General features: G+C 39.6%; 1 protein-coding gene across 16 annotated transcripts in view; it reads left to right on the top strand.

Annotated features, from left to right (window-relative positions):
* Positions 1-23,037, top strand: part of atp8a2 (ATPase phospholipid transporting 8A2) — a 62,490-nt gene that overhangs the window by 36,801 nt on the left and 2,652 nt on the right. For 15 of the 16 annotated variants that reach the window (XM_028434139.1, XM_028434142.1, XM_028434136.1 and 12 more), the window contains 12 exons: positions 2,151-2,323; positions 7,686-7,869; positions 9,200-9,310; positions 10,987-11,061; positions 12,456-12,578; positions 13,034-13,112; positions 13,205-13,266; positions 13,602-13,658; positions 14,521-14,628; positions 16,031-16,119; positions 16,313-16,417; positions 22,333-22,424. In XM_028434139.1, the coding sequence (XP_028289940.1) occupies positions 2,151-2,323; positions 7,686-7,869; positions 9,200-9,310; positions 10,987-11,061; positions 12,456-12,578; positions 13,034-13,112; positions 13,205-13,266; positions 13,602-13,658; positions 14,521-14,628; positions 16,031-16,119; positions 16,313-16,417; positions 22,333-22,424 (1,258 nt within the window). Of the gene's footprint in view, positions 1-2,150; positions 2,324-7,685; positions 7,870-9,199; positions 9,311-10,986; positions 11,062-12,455; positions 12,579-13,033; positions 13,113-13,204; positions 13,267-13,601; positions 13,659-14,277; positions 14,410-14,520; positions 14,629-16,030; positions 16,120-16,312; positions 16,418-22,332; positions 22,425-23,037 lie in introns of those variants that run through there. The other variant, XM_028434145.1, reaches the window with a different exon arrangement.

The raw sequence follows: 23,037 nt of genomic DNA, 5'->3' as shown, positions 1-23,037 counted from the left end.
GCAATGGCAGACCGCTTTAGTTCCCTCAACAGAATTTTCTTGTAGTCGCTAATTTTTCCTTTTTTTTTTATGATGCCTATTTGTATTCAAATGTCCTTGTTCAGTAAAACTTACATTGAGACTTTGGCAGATGTGTAGCTTTACTTTATTTATGAACCCAACCCTTGATTCTGTGGCTTTCATGAATGAACATTAATGAGCGAAAGAAGGAATCAAATGGGCTTCAGTACGGCTGCAATGTTTATCGATGTCAAATCGCAATCAAGTTTTTGACTACTGCAATAACGTAACCTCAAGAGGATGAGGTTTTTTTCTTCTCTCTGGTGTTTGAGTGAAGTTCACCAATCAGAATGGTGGAGCCGTGCGATCTCAGATTCAGCTGGAACAGATAAAAGGTCTGAGTTTCCATAAAGCAGATCCTCAAGTGTTTAGACAGACGCTCTGTGATTCCTCCAGTAGAGGGCGTTGTCCACTTAAAACCAAATATTTTTGAAAGTAGAATAATGTGTTTTGTTTTAATTTGAGCAAGAGTCTACAAGTAGCATGACTTCCTTCACTCATCATTTAGCAGTTTCTGCATTTAAATGTATCAAATGTAAAAAAATCGCAAATCGAATCGCTATCGCAATATTGGTCCGAAAAATCTCAATTAGGTTTTTAGTCAAAATCGTTCAGCCCCAGGCTGCAGTGACCCAATGGCTCACCTTTCATTAAAATGAACAAATTAGTGATTATTATTATCAGAGGAATCTTTCATTGACTTTGATTCCAGGTATGCTTTAAAGGCTTTAGTTCCTTTTAGTTGTGTTTGTATAGGTTTTCTTTCCATGGCTTTTAGTCCTTTCTCTGACGAGGCGAGGACAAGCAGGGAAAAGGTTTAGTCAGTTCCTTGTCATTCACACACACACGCGCACACACACAATCACCATCCAAGTTCACGCACACATGATTGCACATGTTTTAGCTCCACAAAATATACACGCGCCGTGTGCACGACACACAAACTGCCTATTTGAGTTTCAGACCTCTGACAACCTATAATCTACTTTAATCCCTTCATAATGTTTTTGTGTTCCTTTCCCCTGTTTGGGGAAAAAAGGTGAATGCAAACAGGAATTCCGACATACAAAGAAAAAAACACAGCCTCAGGCTGAGAAAACAAGCAGAGAATTTTGCAAGGCGGAAAGACACTTTGGTGTGTGTGTGTGTGTGTGCATTTGTATGCTGCTGCTATTGGGCATGAAGAAGAGAGACTCTATTGTTCTTATTCTTACATACACAAGTGTGTGTGTGTGTGCACATTGGTATCTTTTTGGGGGAGACGAACTACCTATTCTCTTTTCAAACTTTCATTTTAAGAGAATTATCAATATTAATATCAGTAAATAAGACATTTATGCTCTGTCAGTTTATTGCATGTTTGTGTAGCCTTGCTTTTATCAGTGTTTAATGTTTGTGTGTACGTGTGTGTTGTTCTGAGCTTGTAGTGTGTCTGCTCCTCCACATGGTATTCATTACACCTCAGTGGGATGTTTATTTTCTCTATTAATTCCTTTTCCTCTATTATCACGGGCACCATCACAACTACTGCAAACTACTGCCCTGGAGGCAGTGGGCTGGCACGTACGCACACACACGCATGGGAATGATGTATGTCCCCCTGCCATGACATTGTTTGTGTTTTTTTCCATGTCTCTATCTTCACTGTGTTGTGTAGTGGTGAAAATCCCATATTTAACAATATTGTGATGAAGTCTTAGAGCAACTGTGATCTTAATATTGCATTTAAAATATTTTTCTGTTGCACACTGAAGTCAAAGTGTTTCCCTCAAAGTAAAGTAAAGAAAGCGGTGCAGCTTGCAGCATGTGTCTTCAATTTACTGCAGTCAGGTCTGACCTTTCAACAAATTGGCTTCTGTGTTTTTATGTGTGGGATTTGCTTTTTCAACACAGCATGAGACAACAATATCCAGTAAAACGCATGTGGTCACTTGATAGGCCAGTTGTCAGGAAGTCCATTTTCAGCTGACAGATTAGGAGTTATGATTGGGTGGAAAGTAGATAAAGATTTCATGGTCTCATCAGTGGCTTTAAAAATATAAAATTCATTGATTTAATACCCAATGCTTCCTGTTGGTTTTCTCTCCAAGGCAACTCGTGCCACGCTGACGACTCACTGCTCATCCCTCGGCGACTCTTTGAGGAAAGAAAACGAGTTGGCTCTGATCATTGACGGACAGACGCTGAAATACGCTTTGTCGTTTGAGCTTCGACAGGCCTTCCTGGATTTGGCACTGTCCTGCAAAGCTGTCATCTGCTGCAGGTAAGAAACACTTCATTACACATTTATTCACGCACACAAAAGCAAACAAAAGGCCTAATGTTGGCTTGAGAAATTAACACACAGAACAAATCCCCAAGAATTGTATTTCAAGAAGTTGGAAGGAACATATAGCCCGACATAATACGTAAAATAACTCCCAAAACACACAAAAATAACAGCAAACTGCACATAGTACACAAAAACACAGATAAAATTCCAAAAAAAAGACTCATAAATCATAAAATGACAACAAAGACAGACACAACAACCACTTATCAAACGAAATGACTAGTAAAACAAATGACACATTACAGAATAGCTCCAAAGACACACAAACTGTCAACAAAATTGCCCTATAAACCCCTATAAACGCATAAATCGACCAAAAAAATGCAGAAAATGACAGAAAAGTACACAAAATTACAACAGAAATACACACTTTAACTCCTAAAACACACAAAATGACTAAAAAATGACAAAACCACAAACAAAGACAAACCCCCCCCCCGTATTAATGCTTAGATTGGTCATTATTCTAATGTTGATAATGCTCTCAGATCAGATACAATCACATTTTTGTGGCCCTCGCTGTGTTGCCTATCTCTGACATAGAATAACACGTTCTAAAAGCCACACATTCATGGATGGGTTATTTGTTGTAATTGTTGAAGGAAGATGATCCTTTGTGGCAAGAAATCAATATAAAAGAGAATATTATCATACCTCTGAAGAAGGAGCAGCATTTTTATTTGACTTTTGTTTCCCTCCATATGATTTGATATTTATCCTCATTTCTTTTTTACCTGTTCAATCAACACACTGACTCAGCTGCTCTTTTTGGCAGTGCTGAGTGACAGTTTTTATTTGTGATGTAATAGAAATTCACCCAAACAGACACACACACACTGCTACTGTACATCTCATGACTGACGAACTGTAAAAAATCAGCCTGCAAAACGTCTAGACGAAGTCTGGTATTTTAATCTGCCTACATGACAGGCACACTGTGGGACACATGCTTACAGATACACAGAGTCATTGTGCTGATATGAAAGAGCCTCAATGAATTGAACAAAAGCCAAACACTGGGAGCTTTTAATGCCCCGTTATTATTATTATTTTTGGGTTTGTAGGTATTTCTCAACATGTTAGTGTAACAGAGAAACCTCTTGGATGCATTTTCTTGGGAAACACCAAGAAAGTTGCTTTTATCAGGTTTACCAGAATACCTAAATACTTCAAAGGATCAAAGACGGAAGGCGCATGCACCTCAAATAGTTATCTAATAATGATTTGTCCTGGACGAATTTTATTCACTTACAGAGGGACGCAAATTTGTTGTTACACAATAAATGGTATTCATTTTTAACTTTTTCTACTTCACTGGACATGTAGCGAAAATGGTTAAGGTGTTGTGTTTGCAAGTGGATGCTCTTCTCTAGTGAGTCACTGAATCTGTGCACATACCAGTTGATCATCATTAAGTTGTGTGTCTGTGTGTGTGTGAATGAAAGCTTGCATTGCTGCACAGCAGGAGAAACGTAATATACCACGCTTCATGGGAATGTCAGTCATGACTCACTGCTCGTACCATTAGACTGGACCCGCACGCACTAGCATGTGCACGTGGACACCATTGCCATTATACATACCCATTTCCATTGATACCAAGTACCTTATTTGGTCATTTTCCACTAGACACTAGCTGTGATATGTCACTGAAGACTTTATGCTCTTCTTTTGTCTGTTTCTTTGAGTGTGTGTGTGTGAGTGTGAGTGTGTGTGTGTGTGTGTGTGTGTGTGTGGCCAGGAGGGATGTAATTGAGTCTCTTGGATATGGAGCCATATCCGGGCTCAGGTCGCACAGACCCTGCAAACAGCCTGCAGCCTCCTCTCCTGTATGCTTCCATCCTCGCTCAAGTTCTACCACAGAATTCACCAGAATCTATTAGAAATAAATCTGTGTATTGTTTGTTCTTTAGATATTTCTTTTAAAAACCTAATTTATTTTTTAAAAGTAATAATAAATGGTGTGGTAATTTTGTTTTACTGATTTAAAACTAAAACGAAAATACACTAAAAAAAAAAAAAAAAAACTAAAATCAGATGAGCAGCGTTTTTCTGTTTTAAAATTAAATTATTCTTGGTGAAATTTTGTTCTGTTTCTGTAATATTTTGACATTTATGGGGAAATTCTTTTGCGGGACCCGATTTTGGAATGAAGTAACAACACTTCTATGCATCTGTCTCCGTGGACTCCACATCCCGCAATGAAACTTCTGACTGTTTCAATAAACAGTGGAGCTAAAAAAAAAAAAACAGCACTTTCAACCTTTTACAGCTTTGATTTATTGATTTATGTGGCGTACACTTTGGATTTGTCTGAAGAATATTTAGGAATAAGTCAGGAAATGTTTGGAACTCATTTATATCTAATCCTGCAGATTTGATCCTAATGAAACTTTTTAAATGGTGTAAATGGTTAAGCAACACTATAGAGTGTTTAATAAGTAATCTATCTGTTCTGTGCACCTTAAACTACGAAAAAAAACTAAACCATTTGGATTTGTTATTACAATATTTTCAAGTCAAATCTGTTTTAAAACATTTTTGTTAATTCTCTGCATGCTCCTTGTCTTTGATCATCTCATTGTGTTCCTGGGAAGTCTGGAACCAGTGCTTGCGTTAATGAGCAGGTCTTTTACAGACAAAGCTCTGCAGTGTTAATAAGGCTTGAAGTTAAGATGCAGGTTGTATCTGATCCACTGTATGTGTGGGATGTCGGTTGCGTCGAGTGCACTCATACGCATGGGCTCCTGACTTTACTCTGAGTTTGTTTATTGGAGGACTTGGCAGGGCTTATTTTCTGCTCAGTTCCACCGTGGAGAGCACTTAGAGCCTTTCATCTGCGCGGCTCCCGCTTTTACACAATCACCGAGTTTGTTGGAGGACTTTAAAGGGAAGGTACAGTGAGGCTGAGAGTCAGATGAAGGGAGATTTGTGGTCAGAGGCCGAGGGACGCAGAGACAGACGTATTCGCACAGTTGCTTCAGAAACAGGAAACGCAAAGGGGCGGAGGTTGATCCATTCATCAATTATAGATTAAAACTCCCTCTGAAGTTATTTCTACTAAGGTGTGTGTGTTTGAGTGTGTTTATACGCGTATGTGATTCCCACACATGCTTACATATGAATGCTAAACAAATCGGACCACCCAATAGTTGCTTTTAGGTTTGACAGGGACATGGACCCACTGTACTCGCATAATCAGTGAAAAAAGACCACTTGTATTTGTCGGTCTCTTTGTTCACTCGATGACGAGTTCTCCCATATGTGCTCCATGCTGGACACGGATGTTATTTTCTTCATTAAACAGTCTGATCTAATCTTCATCAATTTACAAGAGCGTTTCAGGGGAATATTTGGGGCTCAACTTTAATCAAAAAACTCAGCGTTTCTTTTTACTTTGATAATTGCTGGAAAGCTATAGCTTCCCTCTGAGGTCAGACCTGTCTATTGGCATAGATCTGTAATTTTTAGCTTAAAAGGAATCAAGTCCTTTTTATAGGCTGTAGAAATTAATTAAAGAGTGTAGGAAAATAAAATACCTCTGAAAACCCACACAGTGGCCTAATAAGACAGCTGATCAGCCGTTACCTCATATTTGTATTATGCATAATAAGTATTTTAAATTTTTTTATTATTCAGTCTTGTCATTATATTTTGGATTACGTTGGAAAATTATGGGTTAAATTAAAGACTTTTCTTTAAAATGTCCAAAGAAAGTTTTGTGGAATTGTAGCCCTGGAAAACAGATGTGCACATCGCTGTTTGCTCCTAAAAGGATTTTTGCCTTCCCGTCATACACCTTGAGTCATCTGTTTTCAGCTGTAAGTTGGAAGTAACCAACATCAACTACACCTCATACAATCCAACCGGCATGAGCAGGGTGAGCTATTCTGTTTCTAGCAAGCGAGACCTAAATAAAACTCGTTTTTGCTTCATTGTAACAGAAATATATGCGTCATACATTCTTACCTATTTTTATACCCGGCTTTCCCTTTCAATTACAGTTTTTTGGCTTAACCAGTCTGAATCGGTTTATGTCCATCTGATTGGCTGTTGGTCTTTCTCTTGTCTCTCAGCTTTTTCTGCCTGCTTCTGAGCACTGGGTCAACAACCATCTGCTCACAATTTCATTAAGTCATATGTCTATAATCAGCAATAAATTAGACTCTAGTTGCACATGACGTGTCATGCAGCTGCACATAATTGAATTATGTAACATCATTATCAGAGAACACCATTCATGGTGGTAAGAATTGAGCCTCTGATTTCACTCGGTGAGAAGAGCTTTCTTTGTGGATTTCTTTGTTCATAAATCAACTGTTTCCACTTGAGCAATGAAAGAAATCACTTAGAGCAGACTTTTGTCTGAATATGTGAACCAAAGAAATTATGTTGCATGTAAAAATGTGATGTGTTGGATTGTGGGAAATAAATTGCTTTGTTGTACAGTGTTAATCCTAGTCACCATATCAGCTTCCTCCTCTCAGAAAAGGGTTTGTTTACACTCTACCAGTTAGAGATAATAGGGGAAATACTCACTAAAGCCTTGTGCATGTGAATAACGCACCGTGGAAACGCCCCCTCTTACAAAGTGTGTTTTGAAAACAGATATTTAGGCAAATTCAGTTTTCAGGTGCCCAGAGTGCAAACAATCCATGTTGGCTGACACATTTATACCAACCGATAATGTCCAAGTTATCAAAGTATCTCATATAATTCCTCCATTCTATACAATTAAGCAATAATTGCATCACTGGAATGTTAACGTGCTATTTCCTACTAATGGGGCCTGTTGCATCAAGGCAATGCTTTTTAATACGCTTATGATGAGCGCTCATGGCATCATAGCTGAAAACTCTCGAATGTGACACTTGACCGTCTTTGGCTCCATGGCCTTGGGGAGGGGGATGCTGGGGTGGGGGGAGTGGTGGGCTGTAATCAAACCTCTCTGGGTCGCCCATTGTCAGGGGAGAGACAGAACCGGTTACAGGGAGGGGATCAGTGACACAGGTCAAGAGGGTGGAGCAGTACTGGAAGCACACACTCACTTTACTCAATCATGCACAGAGTCCTTCAACCACACACGTACAAAAAGCAGAGCCACTCTGAATTTAATTAACTCATTTACTCAACAATGAGTCATTGTTTTCTCATGGCCCGTGTTTAACCTCAGTGCTGTGTTATGTTTCTGCCAGTATGTCAATCATTTTCTCATTTAAGATGGAACATTTTTTTTTCCCTTTTTCTGAACTTTAAATCACTTGATTTCTACTGATAATGCTGGCTTCCACAGGGTGTCTCCGCTGCAGAAGTCTGAAATCGTGGACATGGTAAAGAAACACGTAAAAGCCATCACACTAGCGATTGGTGACGGTGCAAACGACGTAGGGATGATTCAGACGGCCCACGTCGGCGTGGGCATCAGCGGGAACGAAGGCATGCAGGCCACAAACTCCTCCGACTACTCCATAGCCCAGGTAAGCGTCATTTAAACGCAGACGTGTTCTAGTCTTTACATTGTCACTGATAAGATATGTTAAATGCATTCCATTCAATCACCAGCTTATCTTTATCAGGGAGGAGCAGACAAACACTCCTGCAGAAAGCTTAGATTCTAACTAACATAAATGTGTTTGGGCTGTGGAAGAAAAGGAGAGAAAACACAGAACTATTGTGGAGAACATGCAAACTCCATTCAAAATGGGTTGGGCAAGTTCTTCTTCAACCTCTGCACCAAACTTCCATTCCCTATTGGTAGCATTGAATCTACTGTTTTGATGCATTTGATAATGACTAAAGAGAAAAAATTATGAACTCCTTTTTCAGAGGAAATCAATCAGTATTTATTGTTTTAAGGCTTTTTTTTTTTTTAACCATAAATGGGTTAATACCCAGTTTTTTCTTCTTCTTTCAAGTTAAACATCATTTTGTCAATGATTTATTACGACGACATATAAGAGCCACATTAAAATAAAAAGTCTGAGCACTACAAGATTAAAGTTGTAATATTTCGAGATTAAAGTCGTCATTTTATGAAAATAAAGCTGTATCTTAAATTCCCAGTGAAAGCAACTATCACTGATAGCCCTGAAGTCAACCACTTCCTGCCAGTTCCTCCTCCACAAAAGAGGCTGTTTGATCCAAATCAGTCTGGTTCTTTAGTCGGAACAAACGCAAACATCTGCAAAGTGGCTTTAAAGTCCTTAAACTGATACCAGCGTGGTGATGATGGGCCAAATGGTTCAGTATTTCACCATGTGTGAAACCTAAAGAGAAGTACTGTATAGTCTCACTAAATGCACACAAGATCCTGTTTGTAATTCAATTTTATTCTCATAAATTTATGACTTTAATCTCGAAATATTAGGACTTTAATCTCGTAGTGCCCAGATTTGTATTTTTATTTTCATGTGGCAGTGATACGTCGTCGTGGGTAATAGTATGTACTAGTATGGTTTTATTAGCTGTTTGACATCATTGTTGCCATATTACTTTACATTGTACTGAATCACTTGTGAGCTGTATAAAATATCTGAATGTCAAACTGCTTTGCACATGAAACTAAATATTTCTTAACATCATCTTATTACATTCGAGTCCCTCTCTTCTCTTTGTCTCTTACACAAACACACGTTGACACTTTTATCATGTTAGTTTTTTTTCCTCTACAGAGCCTGAAACATTAACCCTCAAGTTTCCTCTTGTCTCAACTTTCTCTATACCTCCACACATTGTGGATGGATACTTTAATTTAGACTTTTGTCTGATGAAGAAATAATTATTTCTCTCTGTCCTTCCTCTGCGTAGTTCTCCTACTTAGAGAAACTTCTGTTGGTCCATGGAGCCTGGAGCTACAACCGTGTCACCAAGTGCATCCTCTACTGCTTCTATAAGAACGTGGTCCTCTACATTATCGAGGTACAAGGTTCCCCATGCCACTTCATGTGGGGTTTATATGGGCACGCACACACACACACACACACACACACACACACACACACACACACACACACACACACACACACACACACACACACACACACACACACACACACACACACACACAGCTACATGAACAGAGGCATTTTGCAGCTGTTTGTCGACAAGGCTGACAGTGATGGACGAGGTGGCCTTCTGGTGTCTGCTTTCTGTCTCTCTTACACACACACACACACACACACACACACACACACACACACACACACACACAGAGACACACATACACACACTTGACAAAAAACCTTGTCTCTCAATCATCAGGGTTGAGAGCTTGCCTCCAAACGGTGTGTTTGTGTGTGTGTGTGTGTTAAATGAGTTTAAACAGAATGTCTTCAACACAAACACATTTTATAGCTTTTAAAATGATTTAATGGAAGGAGGAGTGAGTTTCCGTGTGTGTTAAAGGAACACTTTGGATGCCATTCGGCCAGTTGTTGGGATTTACATGTGCTGACACCCCACCCTGCCCTTAAGTCAGATTTTAAGGATGCCAGCAGGTGCAGATCCCTAGGAGAACTTTGCTTTGTCTACGTGTGTGTGTGTGTGTGTGCTGTAAATGTGTACATATTATTCTTGTATGTCATTTATATATCTTCTTTCTTTTCTACAAATTTATTTTTTATATACACAGATAGTTAAGAATATAGCCTCTAAATATGACATAAGACCACTGAACTCATTGTTACTTTAAACTACTAGAATCTCTGATTATAGAATATTTTTTGGCAAATGAAGAGTCAAGTCGAAATGTCGACAAATAAAGTGGAGATTAAAGTTGAAATTTTGAGATTAAAGTCAAAAAGATGAAATTTCGAGAAAAAAAACTCAAAATTGTGATAAATCTCACTATATTGTATTTTGAGTTAAATTTCAACTTTAATGCTGTGTTTTAGACTTTAATCTCCACATTATATTTCAATTTTATTCTCGAAGTTTTGACTTTATTCTTGATTTGCCCAAAAAAATTTTCTCCATCAAAATTGGCCCTAATCCACTTGTGTACTCGGACAACTAAAGCCAACCCAAACATTCTCTTGTGAGATCTTAACTCATTGTATATCTGCTATTCTGACTCGCATCCAAATACAATAGTTTACCAAATATAGTGAGTGTAGTTGTGTTTGTGTGACTGTGGGCCAAAGGTTGGAGACTGTCTCTGTCCTCTAAGTGGAGTCGGTGTATTTGAGGCTTGAGTGAGTGTGTGAGTGTTTTTTTTTTTTTTGTGTATCTGACCTCACCCTGAGGCTGTAAGCTGCACTGTATGTCCCAGGAATGCCACAACTCCCAGTAGTGGCCCCAAACATTTTCTTTATCTGCCCCTCAGATCAGCCAGGGTCTGCAGTGTGTGTGTGTTACTACAATAACTTCTGTAGGGTAACTTCAAGAGGAAAGGATGCTAATAGAAATGTGCCTATTAATAGAGGTGTAGAAAGTGAAGTTATTGCATTAGGATAATCTGTCTGACTGCATTATAACAAAAATTACGTGTAGTGTTATGCCTCTTTTAATGACACGTCATTGCGTAGCCCCTTAATCAGTGACACTCAGCTTCTGTTCCTCTCACCTCCTCTAATCGCTCTTTTTTGTGTTTCTAGCTGTGGTTTGCTTTTGTGAATGGATTTTCTGGTCAGATCCTCTTTGAGCGTTGGTGCATAGGCCTCTACAATGTGGTGAGTGACTTTAGCTTTCACTTTAGCTTTTTAGCATGCACCGTGTGTTTTCTTAGGAGTTTCTTTCTTATAATTATGTATTCCTTTCTACAGATCTGTGAAGTTGTTCTCATGTTATTTTTTTCCAAGGATGTCTTGATAGAACACTTACACCGTGCCTTATATATCTATATATATATATATATATAACAGAAACCCTTGGACTTTCTGTGCAAGGTTACATCATAAGCTTTCTTCTCGTAGTCTGATTTACACTCATTCCTACAACTCCTGCAAATGCAGCTTTAGATAAAAACTGGACCGTTTCAGCTCTAAATGGAGATTAATGTTTATCTAACGTGAGAATAAATCCTGATAGTTTCTAGTCATGGGGAAAAAAAATGTGAAGTCTCACTTTTTCTGGCCTGGTCAAATTGAATGGACTTTAATAAAGAGTTATCACTCTTTCTGGGTCGTATTTAATGCTATGAGTCTTTGCTGTAAACCAGCGATGTTTGCATGAACATCACTGCTAATGCAAAGGTATGCTGGGATGAGGCTGAAGGATATATTCAAATTGATTTTGTAACTTCATTAACAGTTTGAAAACATGTTAAAATTCTTACCTTACCTAACATTAATTAACATACCAGTTCATTATGGTTAAGTAATACTTATGAGGGACTCTAATACATTTATTCAGGTTTTTGTCAAGTTGCTTATGTTACGTAACACCTTACTTAATAAATACCATAAGTAAATGATTATTAGGTTACTACGTTTTCAGTAATATATTAATTAATGCATATTAAGTATGCATACACGGGGATACCTAATTGCATTATGTAACCTTTATTAATGTATTTTTTGATTGACTCTGTGCAGTAGACATGAACTAACTGCTTATTAATGCATTTAGTTGTTAGTTTATGTTAGGTAATATAATTAATAATATATTGTTTACTGTTATTAAATTAATAATACATAATTCCATATTACTATATATTGCTTTTAACTGGCATTAATTAAGGGACCCTTATTGTGAAGTGTTACTGAAATTCCATTCAATACACTAAAAAAGAATGTCATTCTAGTCATAGTTTTAGTCATCTTGCTTTCGTTCCCATTTAGTCTCAGTCTAGTTTTAGGCAGGGAAAATGTTAGTCGACAAATCTAACAGTTTCTCCTGCAAAAAACTAGACTGAGACAAATTGCAAACAAAAGCAAAATGATTAAAACTATGAACAGAAACACATTTTCTTTTTAATAATAAGGACGAAAAATGCCCTTGAACGCTAAAAATTCATCCAAACTAATTGTCATTGGTTAATTTTGAGGAGCTTATCATAAGTTAAAGGCTTTACAGTGAGTCATCATGACTCACTACAAACACGTCTTTCTGCTGTCTGTTGCAGATATTTACTGCGCTGCCTCCCTTCACGCTTGGGATCGTGGACCGGCCGTGCAGCCAGCAGAACATGCTTCGTTTCCCACAGCTGTACAGAATCACCCAGAATGCAGAGGGCTTCAACACCAAGGTGGGAAAACAGCAGCAATCAAATCTAAGCTGCGTCCGACGCTCGTCTTCTGTAACATCAAACCCTCAGCACTTTAGGACCGATGACTGACCCACTAAGTAAATAAGCATAGCGTGGACACTTGGGTGTTTCCATGGTAACCTGTAATGTGATTCATGGTGGCAGAAGAAGGAAGCCCTTCATTTTAAAGGAGAAGGTGGCATCTTTGCTCAAGTGTGTGTGTGCGTGTGTGTGTGTGTGTGAGAGAGAGCGAGAGACTGGGCCATCCAAAGTACTGTACACAAACACGCGCACACTCAAACAGTGGAAGGTGTGTGTGCCATTGAGTACAGTGTGTTTTGAGGTGTGTGGGAGCAAGGGATGCCGTGTATGAGCTTTGGCACTCGTTTGCACCAGCATGTTTTCCTCTATTTTCTCCTCATCTTGCACGTTTTCTTTCGTCTTCCATCCGTCAGGTTTTTTGGGGGCACTGCATCAATGCACTGATTCATTCAATTATCCTCTTCTGGTTACCACTCAAGATGCTGGAGCACGGTAAGGGATGGAGTCGAGCAATTATCTTCAATTTGAAAAGTTTTTGTTGACACATTGATGTCCTGACGTGTGTCTGTGCGTGTTTTCCACAGACTCTCCCTTCAGTAACGGTCAAGGAAACGACTACCTCTTTGCAGGAAATATGGTCTACACTGTAAGCATCCTTTCTGTAATGTTTCTCTTTGCATTTTGTGTCTATATTTGCATATTTGTGTACACTTGGCTCTGTACATCCTCCAAGTCTCCAGTCAATCTTGTCTCGTCTAGCCAGCCCGTCTCCTTTTTACATTCATCTATTCTCACTCCCTGCAGGCTTGTCTGAATGTCAGCACTTTTAATCTGTTGTTTTGTGTAGATTGTGGTAAGCTGGAGCGATCCAGTGTGTTTTAGCAGACATTGCTGAGTTTACTGTGTACCATTAAGGGTATTTATCGCCACAGTTGCCAGCGAGCTAATCCGTTTTCTCTTTTTCTGTGTGTGTTTGTGTAGTACGTGGTGGTCACAGTATGCCTGAAAGCTGGAATGGAGACGACTGCTTGGACCAAGGTGAGGAACATTAATGCACTGCATACTTATAGCACCACAAAATGTGCTTTATACTGCAGCTTTCAGATTAAATATAATTGTCTTTCAGTTGAGCTTTCTTTTGTCATTTGGGTTGAGTATCAATGTTACCTTGATTTTGAAGAAGGTTTTTTTCAGACTGAAGTTCATTTAATAAGAATAGGTATATTTGTTATGATGCAGCTGCAAAGACTGCTCCAAATAATTAGGTGTAAGCCTGTATCAGCCAATAGAAACCAAAAAAAAACCTCTTGCCACTACATATCTGCCACAAATTCAGATTCTTCACTCCAGCGACTCTAATTACAGTGAATGTCTTGCTAACAGACCGTATGCAAAACTAGATGGTATCTAAAACCTGCAGCCAATCCAGCATTCTCACCATGTTATCAACAGATAGTGGATACAGTCATGTAAAGCCACAAAATTTGTAAAATATTTATGTCACACTATGGCTTAAAATACTTAAAATACTTAAATAATACTTAAATGATATTAAAACTGAAAAATTCCTGCTGGCTTCATCAGTAGGTGAGGTTGGAGTGAGGGCAGCTTCAGCAATGATGCAGATACTTGTAGGTTTTTTTCCCATGTGACCCAGAGACAGGCGGGACAGGCCACCTCTGTGCCCTCAGCTGTCCACACAACAGCCCTGCAGTAATGAAGCAGAGTCCTGCAGGCATTCACACAGTGTCCACTTTCAGCAGATCACAGAGAGTGGGGTGAAGACAGGGAAAGGTTGTCTATATTGGGACGAATTGTATGTAAACCATCTGACCTCATGTTGTCTCTCTTTTCTGTCTCTTAATCTCCATCCCTTTTTCACCCTCCTCCTCTGCTGTAGTTCTCCCACCTGGCGGTTTGGGGCAGCATGGTGCTGTGGATGCTCTTCTTCGCTGTTTACTCCACCATCTGGCCCACCTTCCCTATTGCTCCTGACATGCTGGGCCAGGCAAGTCTCTGTCTGTGAACACATGTCACTCATCTCAATAACAGGCTGATGGAGGGGTCTTAAAAGTCATCCCCTCCCTTCTTGGTTGCTGTGCATGGCGCCTACGCGACCCACCTCCTGGGTGTTCCGCATCAGCCCCCTGCAGCCCCTCACCAGGCGTCCCGCACCTGCTGCGTGTCACCCGAGCTCTGGGCTTTTACTGCCCTCTGTGGAGGTGTTGACTCAGGAGGGTGGGCCACCGCCGCTGCTGCTGCTGCTGTGGGTGATGAGGGTGAAGCGGGCGCCAGAGGAATGTCTGTAGGATTTCTTAATTAGGATAGTGATTTCAGAGGCCAGGCTGAGACCAGGTGCCCCACTGAGTGGGAAGTAGAAGAGAATAGGAGCGTCTCAGCTCCCCTCTGCCCATTAATTCAATTTGTGTCAGAAATCTGGAATGCGGTCAAATATCTCTGCAGCTGCTGTGTTTAACTGGAGAATGGTCAGATACACTCAGCCATCCCCCTCATCCAGTCTCTATCATCCCCTCCTAACTGCCCTATTACTTCTCTTATTTCCCTCTGCTCCTGCTATCTGTACTTCCATCTGTCCACAGGGGGAAAGAGGATGGAAAAACGCTGTGTGCATCAGCTCAGAATAACTGTGGGAGACACTCGTAGGGTTTTGCGTTGGCTGAAAAACTGGGAAACCATCCTCTGAATTCATTCAAAAGTGTGTAACAGCCTAATTCCCTCTGTTCTGTTCTGGATGTTACACAGATTAACCATTTGTAAATGTTGGTACGAGGCCAGCTGTGAGGTCTCTGCTTTGGTTGTGATTCCAGCTGTCTGATACATTTTCCCTGTTTTTCCTCCTCTGGGAAGTAAAAGCCTCATTTTTAAATGCAGAATCGAAAAAACACATTGTTTGGACGATCAAGCATAGTAGATTTTAATCGAGCAAAGGGAGATCTAGATGTGAAGCCACAGAAGCTTTGTTGGGTAATAGGAACAAAGAGGGTGGTTTATGCTAACAGGCAAGGACAGAAGAAGCAGACTGTGATGATGAAAGGAAGATGTGGAAAAAGTGAGGTTGGAATGAAAGCAGAGGTAGACGGACGCATTGAGACAGTGCTCGGATGGTTGATTAATTGGAGGAGGCAGACTGAAAAAAGAGGGGTCAAGGGTCAGCCGACGTGCCTGCAGCTGGTTTGCACAGGCCGGTAGTGAAGCGTCTGTAGTTACACGTCTGACTCTCGTTGTAAAAAGGTCCTGACAGAGAAGTCTGGCCCACTCACTGCCCGTTGGCTCGCCCCACTCCGTGACGTTAGCAGACGAGTTCCTCGGCGCAGACAAAAAAATGACTCAATCCTGAGTTTGAAGTAATGTATGAGGGAAAATGAAAGAAGCCTGTGTTGTTTCTGCAGGCTGGCAAAGTGATGCAGTGCTGGTATTTCTGGCTGGGTCTGATCCTGGTCCCCACCGCCTGTTTACTCAAAGACTTCGCTTGGACGGCGTAAGTTAAATGCATATAATGTAAATACATTACATTTTTAGACGGAGGCTATCTAAATCTGTCGACATGTTTATGTAATCTGAATCACGTCCATGTCAACACTTACGCATTTTATGCGCGTTATGAGTTACACATGTCAGCTTTTCTCTGTGAGGCCTGATGAGGTTTTTTTTTTTCTTCTTCTGCTGCACAGAATGCGTCGCACAGTGAGGAAGTCTCTGCTAGAGGAGGTGCAGGAGTTGGAGGCACGAGCCGTCGACCCCGGCGCAGCTGTGCTTCGAGACGCCAGCGGACGCAGGTACGTCAACACGGCAAAGGTCATTAAATTAACGTTACATTTATTTTCTTTTAATTTCTTGATTTTAAGTGTATTTTTAGGGTTAATGAAACTATTGCAGGTTCAGTGTGAATCCACCCCTTTATTAACAAGTATTATTTTTCATTATTTGTTGATTTATTTCTCATTGCGGTGACATCCACAGGGCTGAGGCCAAGTCTGAGGTCGCATAGAGTCAGATGTGCTCACAGAGGTAGTCTCTGGGTTTGCACTGTCCCACTGTGTGAACTCTGACCTCATCAGAAACTGCTTTACACCGATTCCTGCATGTTTCCCTTTAGTTTTTCCTCCATTAAATCCTCATTGACTTTCTGTCTCTTCTGTTTTTGTTTCCTTTCTTTTTGTGACTCGTGTTTCTTCTCAGATGGATCAATTTGAACTGCTGTAAAGACCTGGTGTGTGTACTGTAGCTACTCAGGCTGTGGCTTAGCAGTGTGTGTGTGTGTGTGTGTGTGTGGTGTAAATGTAGACCTGTATTGAGTATTGTAGAAATGTGATTGATTAAATCTACAGATATTTATACTTTATCACTTTAAACTAAAATAGAAAGAACAACTTTATAGCAGTGCCGTTTAGAGAGAGAGTTGCAACAAAAATGGTTGATTGTCACGTGATTCATGTTGACTCAAATAGTTCCCAGAAGTTATTGGTGGGCAATTTGAATCCATTGATTCCGAGTGACTCCAATAACTGCATTGATTTACAATATTTATACAGTACACCGTCAAATGTATGTGTATATACAATATATGTTTAAGTAGTTCCATAAATATATTTTTTTTCCCTAATGTAAATTTGTTTTAAAGATTGGTGTAAACAGCTAGTTTACCTGCTTTTTTGACGTAGTTAAGGCCAACATTAATTTGTTTAAAAAACGTGTTGATATGTATTGTTTACAGGATGTATTGCTTAAACTTGTATGATATTAAGAGCAATCACATTCCAATGTTTGTTGACATACCAATAGCCATACAACGTCTATGCATACAACCAACTTCTATTTAGAAGGGGGGGGTGTTACAAAATTCATATTAGTTTGTTTTCTTCCATTTCAGTGATCCAATGATAATTTAGGGCCTATGTAATCTTAATGATTTAATGTCATTTTTGACTTTCAGACAGTTCACATCAGAGCCCTTGAAAGAGTTCTAGGACAGACTGGGACAAAAAGAGTCTGTCAGGTGACGATCAATAATCGTCACCTGACAGCACAACGGGTCAGAGGAGGACTAGCATCAACAGCATGACAATGTTGTGTTGTCCAGGAAATCAATTTCAAATACATTGAATTAAATCTTTCTGTTTACAATTTGTATGCAACCCTGCCCCTCGTAATACGATATACTGTATACTTTAATACATAATATTTACAAATTCAGAATAACTTCACTGTCGACTTTTTTTTTTTGCAAAAGGCAGAAATATATTTTTGGCTTACATGTACCGAAATCTGAAAAAGGGGGTCATTAACAAACACACCACATTCACAGGACACATTGAAAACACATTTATTGTGTTTATACATATATAAAAATGGACATTAGATTTTTACTATGCACTTACGTACCAAGATGAATTCATTAAATAAATGCCTGTCATGCAGTTTATCTGTGCCTTTCATACGTGGTGTCCTTGCATGTAGTCGCCACCATGGTTTTCTGTGCTGCATGGGGATGCTCCAATTGCTCCGTAAAAGGAGTGTAAATGTATGGCTTTCCAACCGAACCAGAGAGGAGAAAGTTAGCCACAGTCAACAGGAGCAATCGCAAAATAAATCAGGATCATAAGAATAAAAAAATCTGTGAGGTGATCATATTTAAACACTTCGTTTGCACTTTTTCAACACAACTGAAAAGCTTACTGTTTGATTTAAAAAAAAAAAAAATAAACAAAAATAAAAATAATTTAAAAAAAAAAGATATGTAGCCTATGTGGGTGGATAAATCTGAGTTGTGTGTGTGAAGTAAACGCTGTGTATCTGCTAATGATTTCTTAATGTACTAGTTTAGCGGGGGATAATCCACTAACATGCTTTAATACAGTGAGTTTTTCAACCACTGTTCCGCGGCACTCTTGTGTGCCGTGAGACATTGTCAGGTGTGCCGTGGGAAATTATTCAATTTTATCTAATTGTTCTTGTGACGGAGTGGCTGTAAACACCTTGCCACATCCCACAGTGCACTTCTGTCTCTCTCTCGCTCCGCGCTGCGGGTGTGAAAATGGTGGGCGCTTAGTGTTTGTGGAGCATGCGCTGACAGACTGTGCCTTGTTTCCCCTGAGTTTCCCAGCTTTAGTAGTGCATTTAACGGGCACGGTCGATGTCTACTCACTTCACCTGTAGCTCTCCTGTGTACCACCTCTGTGTGTGGACGTGGGGGTTAAACCGGACCATTTCCGGAAAGCCCATTAAATAGCATATATTGGCGCGCATGTAAAACCATGTGATATGGACTGAACTATTTTCCAGGTTAATGTGATTATACGATTTATTTGTGCTGTTTAGATTTCATTTAAGAGGATGGAGATAGTTTTTGTTATTTTGTCCCATGTGTATTTTTAAAGAATATATATATATATATATTTTTGATTTGATTAAAAACCCTTATAAGAATTACTACAAATTGTTATTGCAATTTTTATTGGGAAAAAAAAAAATGAAATATCATCAAAACTGTTTTCTTTTTGTTTATTTAATTAACTTTTAATTATTTAACTTTTTTTACATTTTCGGTTGGTGGTGTGCCTTGCGATTTTTTTTTTCGATGAAAAGATGCACCTTGGCTAAAAAAAAGGTTGAAAAACATTGCTTTAATGCACGTTAATGGGTTTAGATACGCTGATAATTATAATCATAGTATCTAATATGATTTTTTATGCATCTTATCATTCAAAAGTGCATCATAAACCGTCTACTCCGCTCTAGCTCTATTGCGCTGCAATAGTCAACTGCTCACTTCCCAGAACTATTGAGGCTCCATGAACCACTATTGCTGTAAAAAAAAAAAAAAAAAAAAGTCCATTGGCACTTACAAAGTTCTCACAACACTCTCTTTGAACGGCTCTGCTTTACAGAAGTGTCACCAAACCAAGTGGATTTTCAAAATAAATGTTTTGACTTTCACGATCTGAAAAGGAACAAGTCACAGATGTTAGTATTTTAGAAAGTAACTTATTTACTAATATTGTTACAAGAACGGCTGCCCTAACATGTATAACATTTATAGCTTGACGTGTAAAATAATCTGTATAAAGAAACAGAAAGACCTACTATGATCACAATGGTTACAATAGGCCGTTAATGGGTTGAATAGCATTTTATCATCCAACCTTAAAATGAGCTTTGTTTGTGTTGGTTAATGTAGCAGCAAATCTTTGTTATGGGAAAGAAGTCCGAGGCCAGCAACATATAGTGCTTTAACAGTTGTAATATAAATGTGAAACACATCACAAGTGAACACATTCCCAGAGTTCAACCAGCCGTTTCTCTCAACAAATACAAACATCCATGAGAAAATCATACTTTCTGCATTCCTGCAGTATTTAAATATACATTACATCCTCCAGGTACGGCCCTACAATGATGAATAAGAGGAAACTTCCTCAAATTATATGTTTATTCTTTATTTACACAGGACATCTCCAATCCAAGTTAAGCAATGAGTTTAAAATCAGTGGGTGAGGCAAACTGAGTGGCTTCAGGTCTTTCTTGAGTGCCCTTAAAGTCGATGGAGAAGATTCGAAAAAGTCATTTTTTGCCACATTTTGTTGGGCTTGTAGGGAAAAGAAAGGATGGTTCAGTTCAGTCAGAGGTTGTGTATGAAGGATGGATTTCAGATGCCGACGATTTAACCAGAGAATGCAAATAATTAAATTCACAGTAACAGAGACAGACACAGTCTTCCTATCCAACATTAACGACTCCAACAGATATTTTGAGTGCGAGCTCAGATCAAAAATATAATGTTAAAGCGAAGTAAGAATAAGCTTTTGAGCCATGTATAAAAAGGAAACCACACATAACTCCTTAAAGCTGCTGGAGACGATGTACCCATAGTTCATCCAAAGATGGTTCTCATCCACTACTGATGCCAGTGTGACCCCAAAAACACTGGCAAGGGGACATTTTTGTTGTTTTTACAGATTGGAAGTTCTTGACAAAACAATGTTGATACTTTAGCTTACACAGAAACAACCAGAAAATCTTGACTGCATATCACGGTAAAATCAATATACAAAGGAGAACAAAAACAAAAAGCAACAAGCGAATCACTCTCTTTCTTGTCTCGAATCACAATAAATTGTTCATTTGTTTGTTTATTAGGATCCCCATTTAGCTCCAGCATAAGCTATCTGCTATTCTTCCTGAGGTCCACAAATTACACATTGACAATACAATGAAAATAATAATCACATTACACCTACAAAACAGACATTTTAACAAATACAACTCAAATAAAATCAATAACAGACATAAATACTCTGAAGCATTAGAATTAGTGTTTGTCACTAAAGTTTTTTAATAAATAATGTCTCACTAGAAACACTTCATGAAAAAACTTTTCTGCTTCTGCACCATCTTTGCATTTTTCTACAAGACTCCAAATCCCACAATGCAATGCACAAAACTTTTCCAAAGTTCAAGTCACATGACAGTTTGTCAACAAACCAATTTCTACTTTTCGGTGAATCCTCGCATTTTTCTCCCCTTGATCTGTATTTTTTAGAAATGTTAGTTATCGTCCAAAGCAGCTTTAATTATCTTTAAAAGCTCTGCCCAGCAGAGCAACATGGAAGAGAGAACATCTGTGTTGGTAGTTCCTGAGTAGATCCTGGTGTCGTCATGAAAGGAAAGAGAAGGTGGAGATCAGCGATGTCTCGAGGGAAACGTTCAAACAGAGCACATCCTCAGGCTGTTATTAATCGTGAGAGAAACATCACAGGAGGGGAAAAGAGGGCTTAAGTCATGCGTGAGTGGTGCGATGGTTTGTCTAGCCGCTGCTCCGTCTTCTGTCATTCACTCAGTGCAGCCATCCATCCTAACGACGGCGTTTAATGGGCCAAAAACCTCAGAGCCACATTTTTTTTCCCCTCCTGAAGGTTTCCAGCGGTCGTTTGCAGTTTAAAAGATTTCCTCTCTGCTTCAGCTCCAAGTTTTAGCCTTGTGAGACCTGGCTGCTCACCACAACCATCATCACCACTTTGAGCCAGAGAAAACTCATGTGTGTGTGAATTGAAAGATAATCTCGCGAAATCTTGTGTTTTGAATTAAACTCGCAACCCTTCAATTTCCAACATGGCAGCCAGTAGCTAACATTCACATCCAAAGCCGGTGGGGGGGGGTTGTGGCCGTGGCCGTGATGACGCTGACGATGCCAGGAGAGAAACACACAAACTGAATAATTTTGCGCGCATTCGTGCATCTGTGTGAAATACCTGGAAAGGACTTTGTTGTTTTTGGTCAGCGGAGGAGAGGAGTGCAGACGGCGTGTGGTCCCTGAACAGAGGATCCAGTCTTCATTTTAGAACAGGGCGAGTTCAGAGTGAAGGAGTGGTCGGAGGGTGAGGGACGCTTTACTGCGGGTGTTCTGTTTACGGCTCAGTGTCAGGAGAAAAACGGCTGTCAGAGACGGTCAGTGTCAAAACGACTTCCTCTGAATAATCAAACCCTGAATCCATGTAGGACTGTAGGAGGACATGTTGATCTGAGTGTTTCCATGTTTATCTGGGAAGGTGAAACTTTCCCCTCCACAAACAAACTTGTAATACTTTAGTCGCTTGTGTTTCATAGCTAGATATTTATAAATCTGTCATTTAGTGTTCACGTCTTTCCTGAAGCTGCGGTTTGACTTTTTGTGTTTTTTTTTTTTCTTTCCCAGTCTCAACGAACGTGCCCATCTCCTGACAAGAGTCTTTAGGAAAACACCTTCAAGCGTGGGACGCTCCAACTCTGTGCAGCAGACTGTGTCACGTGAGTGTCGAGCTTTTACAGGGAAACTGATGGTGAAAATGATGAATTTCAGAGATGAGTTGTTCCAACGTAAGCTCCCTCTGTCATTAATGAACACAGTGAACAGTAACGGTCCTAGGCAGCTTCCCTGTACCTTATGTAATCATCAAACATATTACAGAAATCCTTTACCTCAGAAGTCTAGTATAAAGGTCTAGATGAAGCAGAGTTGTGGACTCAAGTCACATGACTTGGACTTGAGACATGAATTTGATGACTTTAGACTCAACAAAATGTAAAGAGACTTGCGACTCGTCTTGGACTTGAGCCTTGTGACATGGAAGGACTTCCTACTTTCCCCCAAAGCCAAACATGTTGCTGTATACCGGTCTAGCCATGTTTGTGTGTGTGTGTGTCTTCATATGAGGAGTGGGTTTGTAGGTGGGGAGGTGGTGTTGTCAGCACAATATCCAATCAAATAAGACGCACGTCGTTTTTAAAGGGATAGTTCGCCTATTTAAGACATGACGTTGTATGCAATCCTCACCAGCACTATAGTGCATACACATTGTCTCACTCAGTGGTCACCTCCCTGGTCCGAGTTCTGGCCGCTTGAAGTTGTTCAAGAAAGTAG

Source organism: Gouania willdenowi, chromosome 20 (assembly GCF_900634775.1).
Source record: "Gouania willdenowi chromosome 20, fGouWil2.1, whole genome shotgun sequence".
NCBI classification, from domain to species: domain Eukaryota; kingdom Metazoa; phylum Chordata; class Actinopteri; order Blenniiformes; family Gobiesocidae; genus Gouania; species Gouania willdenowi.
Note: the sequence above shows the minus strand (reverse complement) of the source record. Positions and strands in the feature narration are given on the sequence as shown.